The sequence below is a fragment of the Colletotrichum siamense genome, assembly GCF_013390195.1.
Source record: "Colletotrichum siamense strain Cg363 chromosome Unknown KSG_Cg363_contig07, whole genome shotgun sequence".
Lineage (NCBI taxonomy): Eukaryota > Fungi > Ascomycota > Sordariomycetes > Glomerellales > Glomerellaceae > Colletotrichum > Colletotrichum siamense.
Window position 1 is genome coordinate 4,117,950 of NW_023501020.1, and position 19,404 is coordinate 4,137,353.

Sequence of the window (19,404 nt, forward strand, 5' to 3'; positions counted from 1 at the left end):
GATTGCAATACATTACTGGCCACTAACTCAAGCCTTCAGAGACCGCTCTTGCTTCAGCTGGAAGATCTTGGCCAGCGTGAAGCAGAAACATCCCACCGTCAGAGCCGCCGCTCCGTACCCGATCATGGCCTGCCACTCCACCTCGCTGTATCCTCCCAGGATCGCGCCGGCAATAGGCGTGCCGATGAGGATCGAGATGCCCGACGTGAAGTTCATCATGCCCATGCGCGTCCCCACGCGGCCCAGGTCCGGCGACAGACTCACGATCACGCTCGGCGTGATGCTGACCATACCCCCCGAAAAACAACCGTAGATAATGGCGAACACGATCAGGCCCGCCATGTTGTTAATCCCCAGCCACGCGAACATCATAATCGCCGCCCCCGCAGCGAGCGACGTCTGCACGTACACCGCGCTGATCTTGTCCGCGAGGTAGTTGGGCACCACGCGCCCGGGGATGCTCCCCGCGCTCAGCAGCGTCACAAAGTACGACGAGAAGGACGCCGGGCCGATGCCGCGGCTGACGGCGAACAGCTGGATGTAGAAGAAGGCAATGTACATGGACAGGAACGCGAAGAAGGAGCCGACCATGACCAGCATGAAGGCCGGGTCGCGCAGCGCCGTCCGGTCAATGAGCGACCGCTTGTGCCCCGACGGCGGCAGGCGCGTGTGCATCCACAGCGCCGGGATGACGGACAGCCCGAGCAGGATGAAGCCCATGATGCGCGTCGCCCACCCGAAGCCGATGACGGGCTGCAGCCGGCCGAAGATGATGGGGAACACCATGCCCGCGATCGGGGAGCCCGTGGCCGCGATGCCGATGACGAAGGAGCGCCGCTTGAGGAAGTATTGGCTGAGGATCGCCGTCGAGGGGAGGAAGGTCAGCCCGCAGCCGAGGCCGATGCACACGCCCTGCGCGAGCAGTACCTGCCAGTAGGTCGTGCACAGCGAGGTCATGAACTGGCCGAGGAGGATGAGGAAGAGCCCCGCCCAGAGGAGCTCGCGGAAGTAGCCCGCGTCGTACAGCGGGCCGGAGACGGGCCCGACGAGCATCAGCAGCGCGCCCTGCAGCGAGCCGATCCAGGAGATGGCCGAGGGCGTCGCGGCGAGCGTCGTCTCGTAGTAGGTCTGGTACACGCCGAAGGTGTTGACGAGGCCCCACGTGGCGGCGAGGACGACCCAGGACCCGAGGACCTGGAGCCAGGCCTCGAGACCGCCGTCTGGGACGGCGCCGGGATCGGATGTCGTGGGTGCCGCCGCCGCGGAGGGTTGGGTTTCGGGGTCGTTGTCCGAGTTCGAGGCGGGCGTGAGAGTCGTTTCGGAGGGGTGGTTTAAACGGAGGCCCGGGGGCGCGGAGCCGTGCTTCTCATCGGCCTCGGCGGCCGGGTCTCGGGCCGAAGACATGTTCTAAATTTTTTGAGCTGGGATTTTTGCTCGTCGTTTCGTGGTGATGTTGTCCCGAGAGGGGGATCGTTGGTTCATGCAAGCCTCCTTGGCGGATGAACCTTGCTCGTTGCGACGTTGCGAGGGCGATCCTTTCGAAGATCTAGTCGGGAAATCTGCCCGGCGGCTCAAGTCGATGTTATAAGTGGGAGAAGGAGCGATTAAACATTAAATATGTGTTTCCCCCCAACAAGCGTGGTCTTATCCTGATCTGACGCCGAGCAAAAGAAAACGAAAGGTCGGAAGATGTATTAGAAATCGGGAAGTGGAATCGGCAAAGGACCAGTGGCGGCGGCGGCAGACCGACGGACATTTAAAAAAGGGATGGGAAACAATGGAACTCTGCGTATTGCACCATTGGCAAGGGTCCACTGTTCGCTATCTTTGGGGCCATGTAAAAGAAAAAAAATCTTTGTTGATGGATTTGAGATGCGCATCCGCCACCTCGTCCCGGCAGTGCGGACGCCAGGGCATGGGAGGGTTGCGATCGGGAGGCTTCTCCCGAGAAAGTGATGGTTTGTAGGCCTAGCTAATACACCTTGGTACTAGTGAACATATCCAGAAGCTGGGTGAATATGAAAGTGATATCTACCGTAGCCAGTCCCCGATTACTGAGAGACGCGGATGGTCTTTTCCCAGCAACCACCGCGTCTCTGGGCGAGGCCAAACATGTTGGCAGGGTGAAAGCAACAAAAGAATCAGAAGCAGGCTCGAAAGATTGCCGACGTCAACTCCCGTCCTCTGCTGGTCTCCGCTGTATTCCCACCGGCTAGGCCGAGTCTAGCTTAGGCTTCCCGGTGCACTGACGACTGGACCCTTGGGAACTCGAATGATTTCCACATTTTGACGACGACGACGATAACGGAGGGCCCACGGGGGAGGACGTTCTCGGCGGTACGCGGCCGCCGAGGCCGGTGCGGACGGGCCCATGCCGGAGGCCATTTGCATCCGAGACATTCGGCCTTGTTGGAAGGAGGTGATGTGAGGGCAGTGAAGCTCATACGATGATGAAGTCAGCCAGAGCTGGCGCGCAAACCTTGGGCCAGAGGTTGAGCGGTGCTTTAGGGCTTCAGCTCTGACGTGGTAGGTGACCGAAAGCTTGCTGTACTCAGAAAGAAAACCATCTCAGATGATGTGAAGTCAACTGCAGAATGCCAAAGCCAAAGAAGAAAACCACCGGGCCCAGCAACTGGACGGAAGCTGTGCTTCGGATGAAGCTTGCTTGACAGGGCGAGGTCTCCACACCTGTGCGCAAGGGTACTCGAGTAATGAATCCGCTTCGGAAATCACTGGGCAACTTGGCCGAGCGGTCTAAGGCGCCAGACTCAAGCGACGAGCTTGTCCTTCCAAAGGGTAGTATTCTGGTATCGAAAGATGCGTGAGTTCGAATCTCACAGTTGTCATTTTTGCCTTTTTATCGTCATCGGAATAGTCTAAAACATATTTTACTTTTTGATCTTTGATGCTTAGACGCAATTTGATGAGGATTGATGAGTCGCGAATAATGAATAGGATCATTCAATTGTAAGCCACGTTGATTCTTCACAGAAAGGAAGCTAGCTGCCCAGTGGGGATTATGCTTAACTCGTTAGGCTTTGAGCTTGGCTTTGGCAGCCTGCAAGTGCGAATGTTGGCGCAAATCTTGTGGGCGCATGGGCAAAGTATCTCATTCACCACCGACCTCACTCAATCCATCCCAATCATTGCGACCGAATTTCGGATTTCTACCATCGCAAGTATTATTCAGAGAAAAGAGTCCACGGCCACATGAGAATAGGTCACCCTCAAGTCCTTTCGCCCAGGGTACAGACGCACGGGTCACCGTTTCCCGCCGCTCCGCCGTTCTCAGACACAAAGTGTCGGATCTCCTTCAGATCATCGACCGGCCAGCGACGCCACGCACCGCCGTTGGGAGGGACATCAGCCCAGAGGGTGTTTCACATTGGCCGAATAATAGGGACATGATGTCGCGTCCTTGGCTGGCCGCCCAGGAGTTTGGGCCTTGGGTTTTCTATCCTTCAATGATCGAATTGTTAGTTTGAAGCGTTCGATAGTCAAGCTGTATCTTGTTCTTCGAAGAAGACATACATAACCATCGTCGTCAGTCCTCACTCATCAAGAGCTCCCTCTATAAGACGACGACAACCGACAACATGAATCACGGCTACTCAGACACCCGTCGCGGTGTCTCGCCTCACAATGACTCCATGACCGACATCAGCGTGTCGCTGCTCAGCGAAGACGACAAGCCGTGGAAGCAAGCAGACATCGAAGACGGCGGCGGTTGCGCAACACGACGAAGCCGGTGCGCCAAGAAATGCGAGGCCTTCAGGCGCTGGCGCTGGGTATTGGACACGGCTCTGATTCTCGTCGTCATCGGCCTCCTCGTCGAGAGGCGATACCTCCAGTCGCCCGCCCGCGACAAGCGTCTCGAGCCCGTCGGCGACCTGACAGGCTTTGCGCCAGAATGTTCGTACATTCCCATCCCAGTCGAATCTCCTCCTGGCTAACACAAGAAACCTCCAGTCACCCAGCAAATAACAACCTTCCACCCGACAACAGACTTCGTCCCCGACGACCCAAAATCGCTCTTCACCAACGCCTCCCTCCAGGAGAACTGGCTCAAGATGGTGCCCCGCGGCCTCGGCTACCTCGAGGTCAAGAACCCGCGCGCCCACAGCAACCTCCCCGTGCCGCTGCCGGAGTTCGCCCCGCGCACCGTCTTCACCACCTCCATGACGCACCAGCTGCACTGCCTCTACGCCATTCTCGAGAGCTACGCCGGCCTCTCCGTCAACGGCTCCGCCGCCGTCGACATGCACTCCCACATCCCCGAGGGCACCGAGGGCGCCGACGGGCCCTGGCACCTCCAGCACTGCTTCGAGTACCTGCGCCAGGCTATCCTGTGTTCGGGCGACGTCGCGCTCGAGGGCACCCAGACGACCTTCCCCCCCGGGTTCACGGGCAGCGACGGCTGGGACGCGAAGCACGTGTGCAAGGACCCCAAGCAGGTGTATGACTATCTCGACAAGAACCGCGCGTTGGACGACCACTGGATTTGATGATATCTTGGGATGAAAATTGGAGTTTTGGGGAACGGGCTGTTTTTTTGGGTTATCGGCGTTTTGGGACGGGAGGTGTTCACTTTACGGCCAGAGCCCGCAAAGCATGGATGAATTCATTGAGACACTTTATATATACAGGCCGGCCGAAGTCTTTTTGCTTAGCGAACCAAGCCATCTTTTATTTTCTCAATCTGTATTGTGAGCCGTTGCACAGCTATCTTGAAAGACGCTAAAAGTCAGAAAGCGCGTGCGAAGACTATTAAAGCAAAAAAGCATCAGCCGTGAGAATCAGCAAAAGGTAATGGACGTTTAGGGGATTGAACCCTAGACCTTCCGCAGATGCGAGTATGCAAAGCGGACGCGCTACCACTGCGCCAAACGCCCACCAACGCGTTATGTGAATAACTTCGGATACTGTCATCCGGTCACAAAATAGTACATGTACGATGGGCGCAAATGTTGCATATTCGCTCCGGATAGTAAATCCCGCTCCAGCTTTGCTTATGCTAATCGTCAAGGGCTTTTGATCAGTCGCCCTCCGTTTCTCATGCCTTTTCATCGATAATAAGATTGATGCAGAGGCCAGGATGTGTTGATAGAAACGACCTCAGGTAACAGGGAATACCACCAAACAAAAGCAGTCCGCGTCGGGCCTCACTGTACTGGACAGAAAGAATGATTCGTTTGAGGCCAGAAGTGACGGTAACATAATCCGAGGGTTTTGGGGAGTCTCCAAGCACCCGTTGTTGATTCCCTGCTTCCCCCGGCTGTCGTCTGATTGCCTCCAATGGGGCTGCTTGCGCAAACTCAATAACCCATTCCGTGCAGCAGAACCTTCACCCAGGGCGAATGTGTATCGTTGAAGAGTAAGAGAAATAGCGCTTTGTGAGCTTGACGAACAAAAATCCTGAGCACATCCGAGGCCCTTGAGTGTCTTGGCTGCACTTGGTTCTGATCGGTCCTGCTGAGACAAATACTGCGCATGGGTTTTCCGCAAGTTCTTCTACAGCCTCTTACGATCGCTCGTCTTCGACCCGGTGGAAAACCGGAGGCACAGTCAAGCATTGGGCCAAGATGCTTGGCAAGTGCAAACGGGTCAGGACCCAAAATCAAGACTAGGCCAAGCATCAGGAATTGACCTTCGACTTGGCCCCAGCAACTTGGCCATGTCATAAGAGCAAGGGTTACTTACATACAATGCAGATCATAAAGCATGCCTTCCATGCACTCGAGGAGCACTCGGCAGATAATACCGTGGAGAGCAGTATAACCAATGAGCACAGAAAGTCATTTTCAGAGTGAAAGCTTGAAATGATTGCTTCGAAATATGATGGTACCTCGGGCGCGCAGGCCGCAGAGGTGCAAAACCTCCTGAACACGCTCTGGTATCCTTTATAACTCCCTGTCCAGGCCGAGATTCGCCCAACGCCGATATCCAGTTTACTGGTAAGGTACTATACAATGAGTTTGGAGAGCTTGCCTCGTCCTGACAGCACTCGCTCAGTGTGTATGTGATTTGCCGATTCAGGCCATATGTATCAAAAAAGATCGCCACCAAATTTTCTTCCTTTGCACGGGGGCTCATTAAATCCAGCCGTCATTCATCCGGTTTTCTTCCTTCTCTTCTATCCAGGATCAACCGTCACCTCTCGTCATCACGAGGTCTGGCGCTGGATGGCTCAATCACGATCTGTGGTAATTGCTGTAGCCGAAGGCTTGGTAATTGTGGTATCTTCCTCTGCTGGCTCTGTTGGCTTTGCTGCCCAGGTTGGCCAGTCGTGTGCTCCTCCGCGGCCAAGTCGGCCATATTTGAGGCAAGATTGTCTGCGCGTTGTTGAGAGGGTCCGGGATAGGTCGGAGGGGGTTCGACGTTTGGCTGAGGAGTGTTGCTTCTGGAGTGTTCATCGTCGAGGGAAACTTCGTCGTATCCGGGAGGAGAGTAGATGGGGATGCCGGCCTCTCCAACATCGGCCTCGATAATCTCAGGGCTCGAACCGGCTCTTGTGTCTAGACGGGGCGTATCTGGTCGCGAGTTCGCCCGGGATCTCGGCAGCCCAGGAGAGGGGAGGTCGCTGTCGATACTCATAACGGAGCTGCCTCTCCTGTGGCCCGACTCGGCAACGGACCTGGTTGATGTGGCGGCAATACTAGCAGCGTCCGATAACAAGCCCATCCTCTCGCTTTCCTGGCTGTTGGCTCGAATTCGGGTGCCATCGTGACGTGCAACGCCAAGATCGGCGTAAGATACGCTGGAGACATTTCTTTGGCGTTCGGCCTTGATACGTTCATGCTCTTCGCGGAGGACGCCAACGACACTGTTGTTGCTGGCGTTGCGGGCTTGTGTGCGGATGTTCTCCAGAGCAACGTGGTCGCCACGGTCTCGCGCTTCGCGACGTTCTCTCCTCCTCTCCTCGCGTTCGGCAAGTTCTTGTCGTCGAGCCAGGCGAATCTGGTACAGTGCTTCCATCTCTTGGTCACGCAGTTCCTCCTCATTCTCCTCCGTCGGGTACTCAATGACAACATCCACACCGCCACGCTCGCCCTCACGACCCAAAACCTGTTCGTTATCGTTGGCATCGACCCTGTAAGCTGGTAGGGTCATGACTGAGCGAATAGAAGTGTTGCGGTTCACGGCGCTGTTGGGGGAGCGGCTGTCGGCCTGTGACTGGTTGGTGGAGGCATCGAAGCGCAGGGAAGTCGGGCGAGTACGGGAGCTGCGGGTGGCTAGCTGTTCGGTGGAGTTTGATTCTTCATCCTGAGCCTGTTGGTACCTGCTCCGGCCAGCGCCCGTGTTCCATATTTTGAGAAAGCCTCCACGGGAGGAGTTCTTCGAGGGCTGGCGATTGCGTCGAGAGGCGCGGAAGGAGAATATTACAAAGGCGACGAAGATAATGAGGACCAGGGCGGCGAGGATTGCCTGTATTGGCGATAGGTGTTAGTGGTGTTGTTGACTGGCACGAGCGGCTCGGGGCCATGGCATGATAGTGTACTTACAATGATGGTGACTTTCCTGGGATCGCTATCGCCGTCACGGCGCCGCAAGGCCCTGGACGAGTGCTCTCGAGCAACTCCCAGCAACTGCAGAGGTATTCGCATATTGAGATACATGTTGGTAAAGAAACGAGTGACAAAGGATAGAGGGCGCAGAGCGGAAGAGGCGGCGGTTAAGAGGGCGGAGGTGACTAAGGTAAGGCGTAAGGCGAATTACGGCGGGGCGTCCCAGCTGCGCAGGGCAAAAAATAAGCGTCAGAGCTGGGACATTGAGAACCGACGATTGACAACAGCAGATGGAGAAGGGCAATATGGAGGAATTCGCGACGCGCGAAATGTAATCGAAGTCGGTTGCGAGAAGGGTTTTCTTCCGGTGGGTTGGAGGAACGGTACGAGACAGGAAGGAGGGAAGCAGCGGCGGGAAGCGCAGACTGCTGGCTGGTAGGTGTGTGTGAGTGTGTGTGAGAGAGGTGCGGATGAGGTGAGCGAGGTGAGGCAAGGTAAGGTCAGGAAGGAATGGAACAACAGGTGCAGGACAGAGGTGCAGGTCCCAGTTTGCAGGCAAGGTCCCGGGGGGGCAACCCAAAGGCCAGGTCCAGGTCCAGGTTAAGGACCAGGACCAGGTGCGTTAGTGTACGAGGATGCCAGGTGGGACACGGGATGGGGATTGGAGAGGGTGCCAGTGGGTGTGTTCAGCCAGGAGGTGTAAGAGATGCCTTTTAGGTATTTAGGGACCGACCTCGCCTTATTATTAGCAGGAGCTGAGGGTGGAGGAGAGGGGTTTGAATGGGGAAGAGAGAGACAGAGAGAGAAGAGCAGTGAAGGGTTTAAGGATAGGTAAGGGTGGATGGATATGAATAAGGTACTGGATGCAAATGGATATGGAGATGGATTCCAGATTATGGATTATGGGAAGGAGGGACGTGGAGGCAGCAGCGTCAAGTCACGGTCACAGGTTGACCGTCAGCCCGGGCAGGCAGGAGGACACTGGAGGAGGTCAGGTCCAGGTCCCGTCAGCACCACCGTTCGTTCATTCCCCCATTTTGCAGTTCCAGCCAAGCCTTTTCCTTTTTTTTTTTTTTTCTTCGGTTCTGCCTCTCGTGCCTGAGGTGCCATCTCGTTCTCCTTTCGAGCATCTGCAGCTCCGGATGCAATGCAATGCTCGGTGCACGCAGTGCATTCATTCATTTCATTTCGCAGACCACTCCCAAAAACCGCAATCATCATCACCCACCACCAACAAGACAGTAGACCTACCTACCTTACCCAATGCTGTGCAAAGGCCGTCCCTCCGCCGACAACCCTGGGCCTCCAAAAACACGACCTCGACGGAAACACTAACGTCCCACCCCGGGTTCGTGTATGCTCCTTAGTGGGCGCCGGCGGCGGGAACAGCCAGACCCTGAGCCAATCAGCCGCCCCCTCTGCTGCGACGATGCGAGTCGTCGCGTCCTCTGCAAAGGACCCCGCGGATGCAGCTCCTCGATGATATCAGACCAAGAGACACCGCCCGTCCCCGATGGCTGGTCCTGCGCCCGAAGGGACCGAACCGCCACGGAAGAGACGGACGCCCAAGAGGCTATGCCCTGCCCGTTGACACACGACGACGTCCACACTGGATGAGGCTCTCCGGATGGCAGGGGAAGCAATCAATGCAACTTTTTGAGTTTACAGAAGATGGCACCTGTCCAACTGGTGTTCGTCGAATGAACAACCCCTCGAATATTGATCTTAAGAGTATTGCAGCCGGGAACATACGCGACGGGAAACACGAACGGGCGAAACAATGCGGAGGGAAGAGCCCTGTCGTGTCCAGCAAACGGACCAAGCCGAATCTCGGGAACCGACCTCTCCATCAATGCGTCTCCCGCGCTTCCTTCGATTAGATTCAAGCAATTGGTATTCCCTCGGCCTTCACCGACGAACCACTTCACCCGCCCATCTCCAGCTGTATGCCGTCAGACCCTAAACATTCCCAGTTCGACATCAGCCATCAAGCCACCAAGCCACCAAGCCATCGCCGCCTCATTACCAGTCAGCCCAACCCCGACCTCCAGTCTCGGGGCTTGAGGCGGTGCGCCAGGCGGTGCTGCCGCCAAACCTGTTGGTCAATCGTCAGTGGTCACCACCACCCAGCCCTGCCCACTTCTCCGGCCCCTCGGTCCATGGCTGTCCTGGCTGCTGCAACGCTACAACGCTCCATTCGATCCCACTCTGTCCAAACGCTCACCTCAAAGTATCGAGACCCAAAACTTTTGGACCACCGCAGCGTCACTTCTCCATCGCGACCCCCATCTCGTCCTTGACACGGGTTCCACGCGTGACATCAGACGAAACACTGTCTTCCTCCTGGCGACGATGCAGTCTTTGTTTTCGAGGGTGACGGATACCAGCTTTATCCTGTTCCAGGACACTGATTTCGCTTCTGTCACTTCCCGCGTAGCGACTCGACCAGCAATGAGGCGCTTCAGGAGTGACGTTCAGGAGTGACGAGGTCGCCATGCCGCTGGCCGTCTTGCTTTCCTCGGTCTTGTTACCCACATGAGGAAGGACATCAGCGCGCTCGAGCGCTCAGGGTCGTCTCCAGTTTTGCCCGTGCTACTATTTCAAGCAACATCATGACCCAAAGCACAACAAGCATCACCGCCCAGTGACGACCCATCAACGAAATGTTCCCACTTCCAAGAGACCTCAAACACAAAAATCGTTCGCTGATGCCTGGAATGCATTATCCTCCAGCCACCGCCTTCTCGACATGTTCTCATGACTGATATCCAAGAATGCGCTCTGCCACAGCCCACAGACGTTGCAGGGTTCCCCAGCCCGATCAAAGTGCAAAAACTAATCCCGTAGCCGCCAACCACACCAGTTGGCAGAGCCTGGGAGACTTCTGGACGACAGCAAGGATGCCCCGCCATGAGGCGCACCGCCTCATCCCCCAAACGCACTGTGGCTTTTGCGCTCTCCTATCGCAACCAACGGCAGGATGAACAGAGGCCTGTTTGATCACCAGCCTCTGATATCTCGCGCAACTACAAAGTCATCCTTGCGACATGATGCCTCTTGCCAGCCATGCGCTGATGCCCGCATACAATTGCGAATTCCATCCTGGCTCCAAATGCCCAAACCTGCAAGTTCTCCAAGCTGTGCCCTACTCTCAGGGACGGATGGCTGGTCTCAATGCAAGTCTCAGACAAGACGCACCTGTCTAAGACCTGCCTGCATGTCGTCTTAAATTGCCCAATCGCCTGGCTGTGCCCTCTCATTCGCAGCTCCTCGCGAGTAGCGCTGACAGAGGCGGAACGGGATGGCATCCCACTTTCGTCCATACTTGAGTCTGGCACTCAATCCCGGCCATGCCTCGGGTCGAACGAGATTTTGGTTGACGGTGGCGGCCTCTGTTGCGCCGTCCCCACGCTTCACACAGCACCAAGGCATCCGTCCCGCATTGAACCAGGCGCAACGCAACGTTAAATCGGCCTGTCGTCGTGCCACAGTCTTCAATTATACGAGCAGCGGGTTTACCCCAACTGCCCCTCATTCCAACCGTCCTAGAGCCAACGCAAACTCGACAGCGCAGACTTGCCACTCCCACGTTCCGTCTCAGCTCAGCTGGGATGAGCTTCAAGAAGCTTGTCCCACGGTGCACTTTCTCAGTCATATGCAAAGTGCTTTTGAAGGATGATCACCACCACACTTCGCAGTCTGCAGCGCGAATCCTCTGAGCCCGCCTCCATGCACGCACAAAGCACAAAGCACCACTGCAGCAACCAACACAGCGCCCCAACGACGATCTGCCGAAGCAAGAAAAACACATGCAGCCTTCCTCACTGCGCCACGGGTCCTTGACGTCCGGCCCCCCAGAGTCGCGAATCCTACCAGGCCACCACGTTGTTGCTCACACCCGTGCATGACGTAGAACGCAGCCCGTTTGTCCAGAGGGAAGCGATCAATCGTTGCATATCGCCTGAATGATTTGAGTAATGTTTCCAGGCGTAGACAACGACATTCAGCCTTGTCGCGATCGCATATTCTGAAGTAGTACGCGAAGTCACGGCCATGATGATTTGGAATGCACTGAGGGCCATGTGATGCCTGTCCTCCTTTCCTGAGGAAACTCAAGTCACTCTGGTAAGCATCGAATCCAGACTTCATGTCCACTTTAGTAATGTGAAAAGACGGACGTTTATGATTGGGTGCGAGCATATCATCATCATGACGATCAACACGCCTGGCCGGAGGTAAACGGTGAGCAGAGTCGTTGTGATCAAACAAATTCATCGCGCAGAATTCATATCCAAAAAGCCTCAATTACCAGATTATCTCGTGAGAAAAAGCCCGTCTTAATAACCCACCACTCAAGAAACCATATTTCGCCTTCCAAAAAGGAACAACAAGAAGAACATGCTCATCCAAACTTCTTCTCAAACTTCCTCAGCATGCCCGTGACGCCCCTCTCGAGCCGCCCTGCGTTCGCCTCCAACTTGCCCGCCGGCTCCTGCTTGACCATGTACCCCTTGTACCGGGCCGCCTCCTGCTCCGTCGGCCGGTAGAGTTGCTGGTGCACCGAGTAGTCCACCGCCGCCGGCGACTGCGGCTGCGTCGTATACGAGTATTGCGAGAATCCCCCGATCGGCGTGGGTCCGGGGCTCGTGACCGGAGGCGTGCCTGTCGCGCCTGGCGTCTGAGGAGGCGGCGTCGGCTGCTGGGTCTGTTGCTGCTGGGGCGCTTGTTGAGGCTGGGCCGGCGCTGTCTGCGGCGGGGGTGGAGGTGGAGGAGGCTGCAGGCCCGGGGTGCCGGGAAAGTTGCTGCCGTAGGGGCTTGCCAATCCGGGTGAGGCCAGGCCGCCGTGGACGGCTTGTACGGGCATGGTCACGGCGCGCTGGAGCCCGGGTTGCGGTGGCGCGCCGAACTGCGGCGGCGGGGGTGGGGGAGGGAGACCGGTGGCGCCGACCTGGGCGGACTGGAAACCCGGGGGCGGGACGAAGCCGGGAGAGAAGGGAGCCTGGGCGTCGTATGCTACTGCGGCCGCCAGGGGGTCCACCCCGCCGTCTTCTGGGGGAGGAGTCTTTTCTCGGTGTCTGATTGCCTCGGGCGCCGCGGGCGCGGCGGGGTTGTATGCCATCGGCACGAAGCTTGCTGGAGGTTCTTGCTGCGCCGGGACAGCGGATGTTGGGGGTCCCGCGAAACTGACGGGGGCTTGTTGTTGAGGTTGCTGGGGGCTGCCGTAGTGAGGATCCGAGATCGCGGCGTGCTCGAGCTGCTGCACGACTGCGCTCACGGGGTCGGCTTGGTGATGGCTGTGGTGGTGTGATGGCTGCGCCGGCTCGTCAAGAACCTCGACCTGCGCCGGCGGGAGGACTCTGCGGATGCCATTGACGAACTGGAGCGCGTCCTCCTGCTTCCAGAAGTAGATGTCGAGAGAGTGAAGCTTGTAGTGGTACTTGTTCTGGTTTTGGGGGTCGTAGGTCGGGAGATGCCACTCCATCTGGTCCGTCGTTTCGCCGACGGTGAGGGTTACCATGCATTGGTGATTATAGGTGTACTGCACGTGCGTCTTATCGAGGACTAGACATCACTATTGTCAGCTCTCTGGCTACGGCGGCGCATGGCGGCGCAACATACACCCGTCAAAGGCATCTTGATCATCCGTGCCTGGGTGGTTCGCGATCTCAATGCGCGCGCGGCGGTCATTCGCGTTTTCGAACAGATAGACGTATGAGCCCTTATCAAAGCGGTGATGAGGGGGGTTATTCGTTGGCGGGCCGTAAAAGTAATGAATGTCTCCGAAGCTGTGAAGCGTCACAGGCCAGTCAGCCATGATGTTGGTTTCCCCTCAAATCAAGTAGCACTGCTACTCTTGTTTTTTCTGCGTCTGAGAAGATAGAGCAAACTCACAGAGTAGCTACGTTCTCCTCGCCCGGCCGGGTCGCCATCCTGGTTTTGTTGGAACCCGTGTTTCCAGGAATAGATCTTCAGGTCGTTGGGGAAAAGGCAATCGGCCGAGCAATCAATCTAAACCCCTCCCTCCCACTCGCGAGGGTGAGAAGCACAGGAGCGGCGCAAGCTGTGGAATTACCCCGCCTCGGTCAAAGGCCAAGGGCGGCAGCAGGACGACAATAGAAACAAACTGCCGTTGGGAGGTGTGTGTGTGGTGTTTGGTGTGGCACGTTTATTGCGGACTCTTTGCAAGGAACAACACAAATATACTCCGTACGGAAGGAGGACAAGAGTGTCGGGGGAGAGAGGAGGGAGGAGGGTTTGTGAGGGCTAGATAATTAAGGTAGGTCTCCTTGGAACCGGCCCATCCTCTTTCTCTTCCCTCTGCCCTGCCAGTCAGCTTTTTGTACCACTCGGTACTCGGTCGCAAGAGAGAAGGAGAAAAGACCCAAGCAGAGAGTCTTGCGACCATCCCACTGTCCCGCCCATAGCTCCAATGTGCCGGCGTCTAAATGCATGCTGCTCGACTGGAGGAGCCTGCAGGTGGTCGCATCGAGTGGTCAACCGGGCGCTTACAGGAGGTTGAAAGAGCCAATGACACGCGGCGGCCGGGGTGAAAGTGAGAAGAAGCACTCGCAGCCGGCCGCGGTCCCCACGTTCCTCAAAGTGGAGCTTTCTGGTCCATTGTGCACGGTCCATCACCCGTCGACCAGAATCCTTAGTCATCATTCGACGACCGGCCGGGCTGCGTTCCAAAAATTTGGCGATAGCTTCCATATCGCCGGTCTGGTCAGGTGACGGTCTGGAATTCGCAATCTTTGGAGCCACCCCACGCGCAGCACGTTCCTTTCAAAGGTCAAGGGTGACATACAAACCAGTCATTCGGCCCCAATTGAGGCTCACGCCGTAAGAGCATCCCACCGATGTCCCGGAAACTTGATTGCGTCTAACTTGTCCCCGCCTAGAACCGCACCCTTTAGCACCCTCTCACCCCTCGACGCAACCTCCCCACGATACCAGAGCCCCGGTGCTCACCCAATCATCTCTCAAGATGGGTTTCATAAACACTATCCACGCGTGCTCGCACCTCCAGAATGCCTCCCGCGCCCGCCTCGGCATGACCTCCATCGTAAACACCAAGCACAACCTCAACCTCGCCCTCGCCCTGCAGCGCGCAGGCTTCCTCTCCTCCCTCTACCGCGGCGGCCCCGCGCCCCCGACCCCGGAGCAAATGTCCCAGCCCCCGGAACCCATCACCACCGCCAACGTGGCCTCCCGCCGCCTCTGGGTCGGCCTCAAGTACTGGAACAACGAGCCCGTCCTCAAGGGCATCAGCATGGTCACTAAGCCGAAGCGACCCGTCAACATCTCCATCAAGGACCTCGAGCTCGTCGTAAGAGGATTCCAGAGCAAGGACGGCCTGATCAAGGGCATGACGCTGGGCGAGTGCATGTTCATCTCCACCGACAGGGGCGTTTTGGAGGCGAGGGAGGCTTTGGCTAGGAAAGTGGGAGGCATGGTCCTGTGCCGTGCAAGGTAAAATAAGAGAAAAACCAAAACAAAAAAGGAATGACGGATGGGGTTTTGGACGAAGACGAGGACTCGGTCCGCAAACGGATAGACGAATGGCCTCAAAAATGGCGTCTAGGGGAAAAGGCACCAAAAAGGGACAAACGGGCGGCCGATTTATAGACGCCCGGTGGGAGACATGTCCTCCACGTACTGTACAAAATCTGTATTTTGTAGAAAACATGAACACACCATTTCACGCTTCACTTTGCCCCGGCCCTGTTACAACGCTTAAAGTACACATGCACCGAACAGTATCACCACAAGAAGAAGGAGCTTCAATCGCCGAAGTGAAAATGCTTGCGAGTGGTATTCATTCTCTATAACTAATCTTAATCCTTGGGCTCCAGACACCAACTTATTGCTCCGGAACCCCTAAAAAAAAAACTCTCACGAACGAAGAAATTTACGCCTTTTTGTCGGTCAGGTATCATGGTACACCCCAATCGTCTAAACTATACATTTGCCTCCACCCCTCTTCAACACGCTACACGCTTCTTTATGCTGTCTCAGTCTTGACTTCTGTGGTCGCCGCGTTGGAAGCAGGAGCCTCGTTCTGCTCCTCGACGGTCTCCTCAAGGAGCTCCTCAAACTCATCCGGGCTCTTAAGCTCGTGGGTGTCTCCCTCATCAATGGACAGCCTCGCCGCTCGCTGCGTGAGCTCATCGAACTCGGGAGACTCAGGGCGATCCTCGTTGACGCCGTCGGATCCAGACGTGACGGCGGCACTGGGCTCGGGGTCAGAGGTCTTGTCCGAAGAAGACTCCTCAGGAATAGGCTCTGGTGTGACCGGTGCCTTGACTGGCTCCGGCTCAGGCTTGACCTCGACGGGCTCCTCGGCCTTGTCGACAACCTCAGCCACCTTCTCAACCGTCTCAGCCTGAGCGGTTTCGGCCGCCACCTCCTCAATCGAGGTCTCCTTCTTGGTGAAGGGGCTTCCTGTACGAACGGACTCGGGAGAGCGCTTGATGGTTCTTCTCGGGCTTCTCGAGACGGATGAAGCTTTGCCGCTGCCTTGCGTGGAGCTGCGGTGTCTGGGAGGCGTGACGGGGGCCTTCTCGGTGGTCTTGGAGCTCGAGCTCTGGGTCGGACGCATCATACGCGCCAGGAAGTTCTCGTCGACCTCCTTCTCCTTCTTGGTGATGGGGTGATCCTGGAGAGGCTTCTTCGGCGGGGGTCCAATGCTGGGCCTGGGCCGGTTGATGACCGAATTCTGGCGCTTCAGCGTCTTGTGCGGCCCTGCCCCGGCGGCGCTCGCTCTGCTAGCCGGGCGGCCCTGGTTGCCGGAGGAGCGAGAGAGGGTCTCGCGGGGAGCTTCTCCCTTGACCTTGGAGACAGACGCGGCAGTCGGGGCCATGAGGGACGCCGGAAGTCTCACGGGCCTTGTGGGAGACTTGACCTTGGGCTTAACAAAGCCGGCGCCGCTGGGCGGGGTAACGTTCACGGGGGCAGGCTTCTTGTTTGATCCCGCCGTCTTCGCGCCAGTCTTTGGCGTGCTAGTTGCCGGCTTCTCGGGGGTTTTCTTGGCCGGGTCATGGGCTGCCTTGGGGGCGCTCAGCTTCGAGCCGGATTGAGGCAGCGCGGGTGCCTTGGTGGTGGTCGGAGACCTCGTGGGCGTCTTCGATCTCGCCTTGATTGCCGCAGGGGGCGCGAGGCTCTTCGGGGCAGGCTTTGCGGTGCTTTTAGCCTTGGCGGCCGGCTTCGCCGTGTCGGCGGCAGCAGCTGCAGCTGTGCCGTTGGTAGGTGCGGAGGGGGTCTTCTCGGTCGGGTCTCCGGGGAGAAGCTCGGGCGTGGGCGTCTCGATGTCGACGTGCTTGTCGGGGTTGTGGCTTGGCTTGTCGGTCACGGCGCCGAGGCTTCGGGTGGCAGCTTGGGGAGAGCCCTTCGTCGCGTCAGGGCGGCGAGGAGACTCGGGAATGGTCTCGCTGACAACACTGGCCTTGAAGCCGCCGGAAGTCTCCTCGGTGGCCATTGTCTTATCGGATTGGCCAGAGACAGACGCCTCTCCCTCGGTGTGGCTGCTCAGGCGCCGCTGAGACAAGCTCGACTCATTGCTGGGGTCTCGGCGAAGTCCGACTCTGCCGTCCTTCTCGACGGCGACGAAGCTGGTGCGAATCTTGGAGAGGGGGCGGGCTGGCGGCGGAGGGGTTTCGGTGCCGTCTGGGAAGGTTATGCGGTTAGCAAAGCTTCAGAACGGGACGCGATTACAAGAAGACAATGTGGGTGCAGTTTATAGCGAATAGTGCTGCGAGGGGCGACTTGCAAGCTGGAGCATCGCAGTGCAGCTGTGCAGGGCAAACGAGAGAAGAAGACTGGTGGGCAGCACTTACTGGAAGAAAGTCCAGGCGATCTGCCTCGATCTGGCGGGCTCGCGTCCTGTTTCTGCTCGAACATTGCCCGCAAGTTCTTGACTGCGGACATGGCGACGGTGTCGGGTCGCTGCCTTGCGACGAGGTACTCTGCTAAACTTTCGGTGGAAGCTGTAAGGGAGGTTGGAGTTGCGACGAGTATCTCGTTGGGCGATATGTTGGGCGAAGAAAGCGCGGCGCAAGATGCTCAAGGGCTATAAGGAGGAACTCGGCGCTGGAGTGTTTCCAGCACGCAGGCGCATGCCGAGTCAGGTTCGTATCTGCGGAGAAGGCGGAAGCAGGCTTCGAAGTCGGGCAGCGGTCACGACGTGTGAGCTTTTCGAAGTCGTGGGTTTGGGGGCTGAGCGGGAGGGAGAGAGTGGGAGAGAAGGGCAGGATTGGATTCGGGGGCGGCGGTGTCAGTGCAGCGAGGCGAGGCAGGCAGGCAGACAGACGATGGATGATCAGCAGCGTTGTGGGTATTTCGAGCTGGGTTTGTGTGGAGTTGTAGGCGGGTGAGAGACGGGAGAGCAGCGAGGTGCTATGCTAAATGCATGATCTGTAGAAGAGGAAGATTGCGAAAGCTGTCTTGTCTCGATGTCTGGGGGGGGAGTGCTGTGGTGTTGTGTGCTGCAAGTGGTGCGTGTGTGGTTGGGTTGTCTCAGTCAGAGTCTCTCTCGTCTGGTGTTTGGTGTCCAGTAGTTCCAGTCCCGTCTCCCCTCGGTGGGCGCGTTTGTCCGTCCACTTGGTTCAGGTCCCGTCGGGTCTGTGGTCTCCTAGGTTCAGTGCGAACAGAGGAGAAAATGGAACGGCCACGGTCAGGGTGTGTGAGGTGCGGTACGGATACTCGTGGGTGCGGGTGGTTCGAGAAGGGGACAGGTGAGGTTGCTTGTTCATCAGGGCTAGCATTTAAATTACGGCCACCCCATAATCCCATAATCATAATCAGAAGGGACTGGATCGATCAAAAAGCCCACCACGCGGGAGGCCACTATTTGCCAATTCGAACGCACCAGACCACCGCGGTCTGCTCGTGTAGGGCCTGCTCGATCCTCGGCGTCATGTACTATCTGCTTAACTTTGGGATAGATACCTCATCACCAAGAGAGAGAGTTGTACACTAATACAATACAGAGTCACAGAGTAAGGTACACTCTAGCATTAGAGGGAGGGGGGCGGCGTTGTGAGGGGTGTGTGCGAGCATTCAGGGGTTCCCATACATGTACATGCTCATTCGCTGCTACACTGCCAAACCGACCCGACGCCAGCTCACTGTCACAGACTTAGCTCGTCTTCAACATGAGGCGGTGGGTGGGTGGTGTTGGCGACGCGTTTATGTAAGGACTGGTGGCATATGCAGTTTATGCCTGTATGCATCATGTACACTGCCTACCTTACCTTACAGGCTTACACAGCTATGGAACACAGCCAGGTAGACGAATGGTTCGCGTTCACTGCAACGCCGCGGTGCGCGTCCCCAGCCTCCCAGTCCCAAGAAAGAACATGCAGGAGCTCCAACGGCGGGCATCCACTGGCCATTCCGGCTGCTCTCGCTTGTCGAAATGCCTGCAGGGCCTCAAATGGGAGATCCATTGGCCCAGGGTCGTCGAACATGGTTCTGGAAGCTGCTCATTAACGGCCAGTGCCTCTTGGTCAGCGAGGGTCTCCCCCAGGCCTCCCTTTTTGAAGAATTGTCATTTGAGCACAAGAAAACCACAGAGGGGGTGGGCGGTGATAGGTCCCAGGATGCCAACAATATGAGGTACTCATTACCTTACGCGAGTACTTTTGAAGACACATCACAAGTCAAACACAACCTCACAGCTCACTGTTGGCAGTCGGACCCCCTTTTCCATCCAACCATCCCTCCAGACTCCCTTCCCCTCTATCCCTTGGCTTGGTGGTGCTTGCCCTTGTAGGAAAATGCCCCTCCTACCTCTCGCTGCCCTCACCTGAAGTGTTCGGGGAGTCTCTGTCGTGTCTGTCTGTTGTCCCAGGCCGTGCGATGCCGCCGTCGCCGCGGTTTAGTCCGCAGCTGCAGCTGCATC

The 19,404-nt window shown here is 57.2% G+C and overlaps 6 protein-coding genes across 6 annotated transcripts; 2 read left to right on the forward strand and 4 right to left on the reverse strand.

Annotated features, from left to right (window-relative positions):
• Window positions 1-27: 27 nt before the first annotated feature.
• Window positions 28-1,404, reverse strand: apdF-2 (Aspyridones efflux protein apdF; the record flags this gene model as incomplete). The annotated part of the gene is made up of 1 exon (XM_036643270.1): window positions 28-1,404. The coding sequence occupies one exon, from the start codon at window positions 1,402-1,404 to the stop codon at window positions 28-30; it is 1,377 nt and encodes a 458-aa protein (XP_036492329.1).
• Window positions 1,405-3,596: 2,192 nt separating this feature from the next.
• ustYa-1 (Oxidase ustYa) lies at window positions 3,597-4,505 on the forward strand (the record flags this gene model as incomplete). Its single annotated transcript, XM_036643271.1, has 2 exons — window positions 3,597-3,912; window positions 3,970-4,505. The coding sequence occupies 2 exons, from the start codon at window positions 3,597-3,599 to the stop codon at window positions 4,503-4,505; spliced, it is 852 nt and encodes a 283-aa protein (XP_036492237.1).
• Window positions 4,506-6,150: 1,645 nt separating this feature from the next.
• CGCS363_v011423 (uncharacterized protein) lies at window positions 6,151-7,616 on the reverse strand (the record flags this gene model as incomplete). Its single annotated transcript, XM_036643272.1, has 2 exons — window positions 6,151-7,425; window positions 7,503-7,616. The coding sequence occupies 2 exons, from the start codon at window positions 7,614-7,616 to the stop codon at window positions 6,151-6,153; spliced, it is 1,389 nt and encodes a 462-aa protein (XP_036492238.1).
• Window positions 7,617-11,907: 4,291 nt separating this feature from the next.
• Window positions 11,908-13,320, reverse strand: CGCS363_v011424 (uncharacterized protein; the record flags this gene model as incomplete). Its single annotated transcript, XM_036643273.1, has 2 exons — window positions 11,908-13,067; window positions 13,125-13,320. 2 exons carry the CDS (start codon window positions 13,318-13,320, stop codon window positions 11,908-11,910), a joined length of 1,356 nt encoding a protein of 451 aa, XP_036492332.1.
• Window positions 13,321-14,490: 1,170 nt separating this feature from the next.
• CGCS363_v011425 (37S ribosomal protein S8) lies at window positions 14,491-14,979 on the forward strand (the record flags this gene model as incomplete). The annotated part of the gene is made up of 1 exon (XM_036643274.1): window positions 14,491-14,979. The coding sequence occupies one exon, from the start codon at window positions 14,491-14,493 to the stop codon at window positions 14,977-14,979; it is 489 nt and encodes a 162-aa protein (XP_036492333.1).
• Window positions 14,980-15,507: 528 nt separating this feature from the next.
• Window positions 15,508-17,429, reverse strand: CGCS363_v011426 (uncharacterized protein; the record flags this gene model as incomplete). The annotated part of the gene is made up of 2 exons (XM_036643275.1): window positions 15,508-17,168; window positions 17,339-17,429. 2 exons carry the CDS (start codon window positions 17,427-17,429, stop codon window positions 15,508-15,510), a joined length of 1,752 nt encoding a protein of 583 aa, XP_036492330.1.
• Window positions 17,430-19,404: the final 1,975 nt, after the last annotated feature.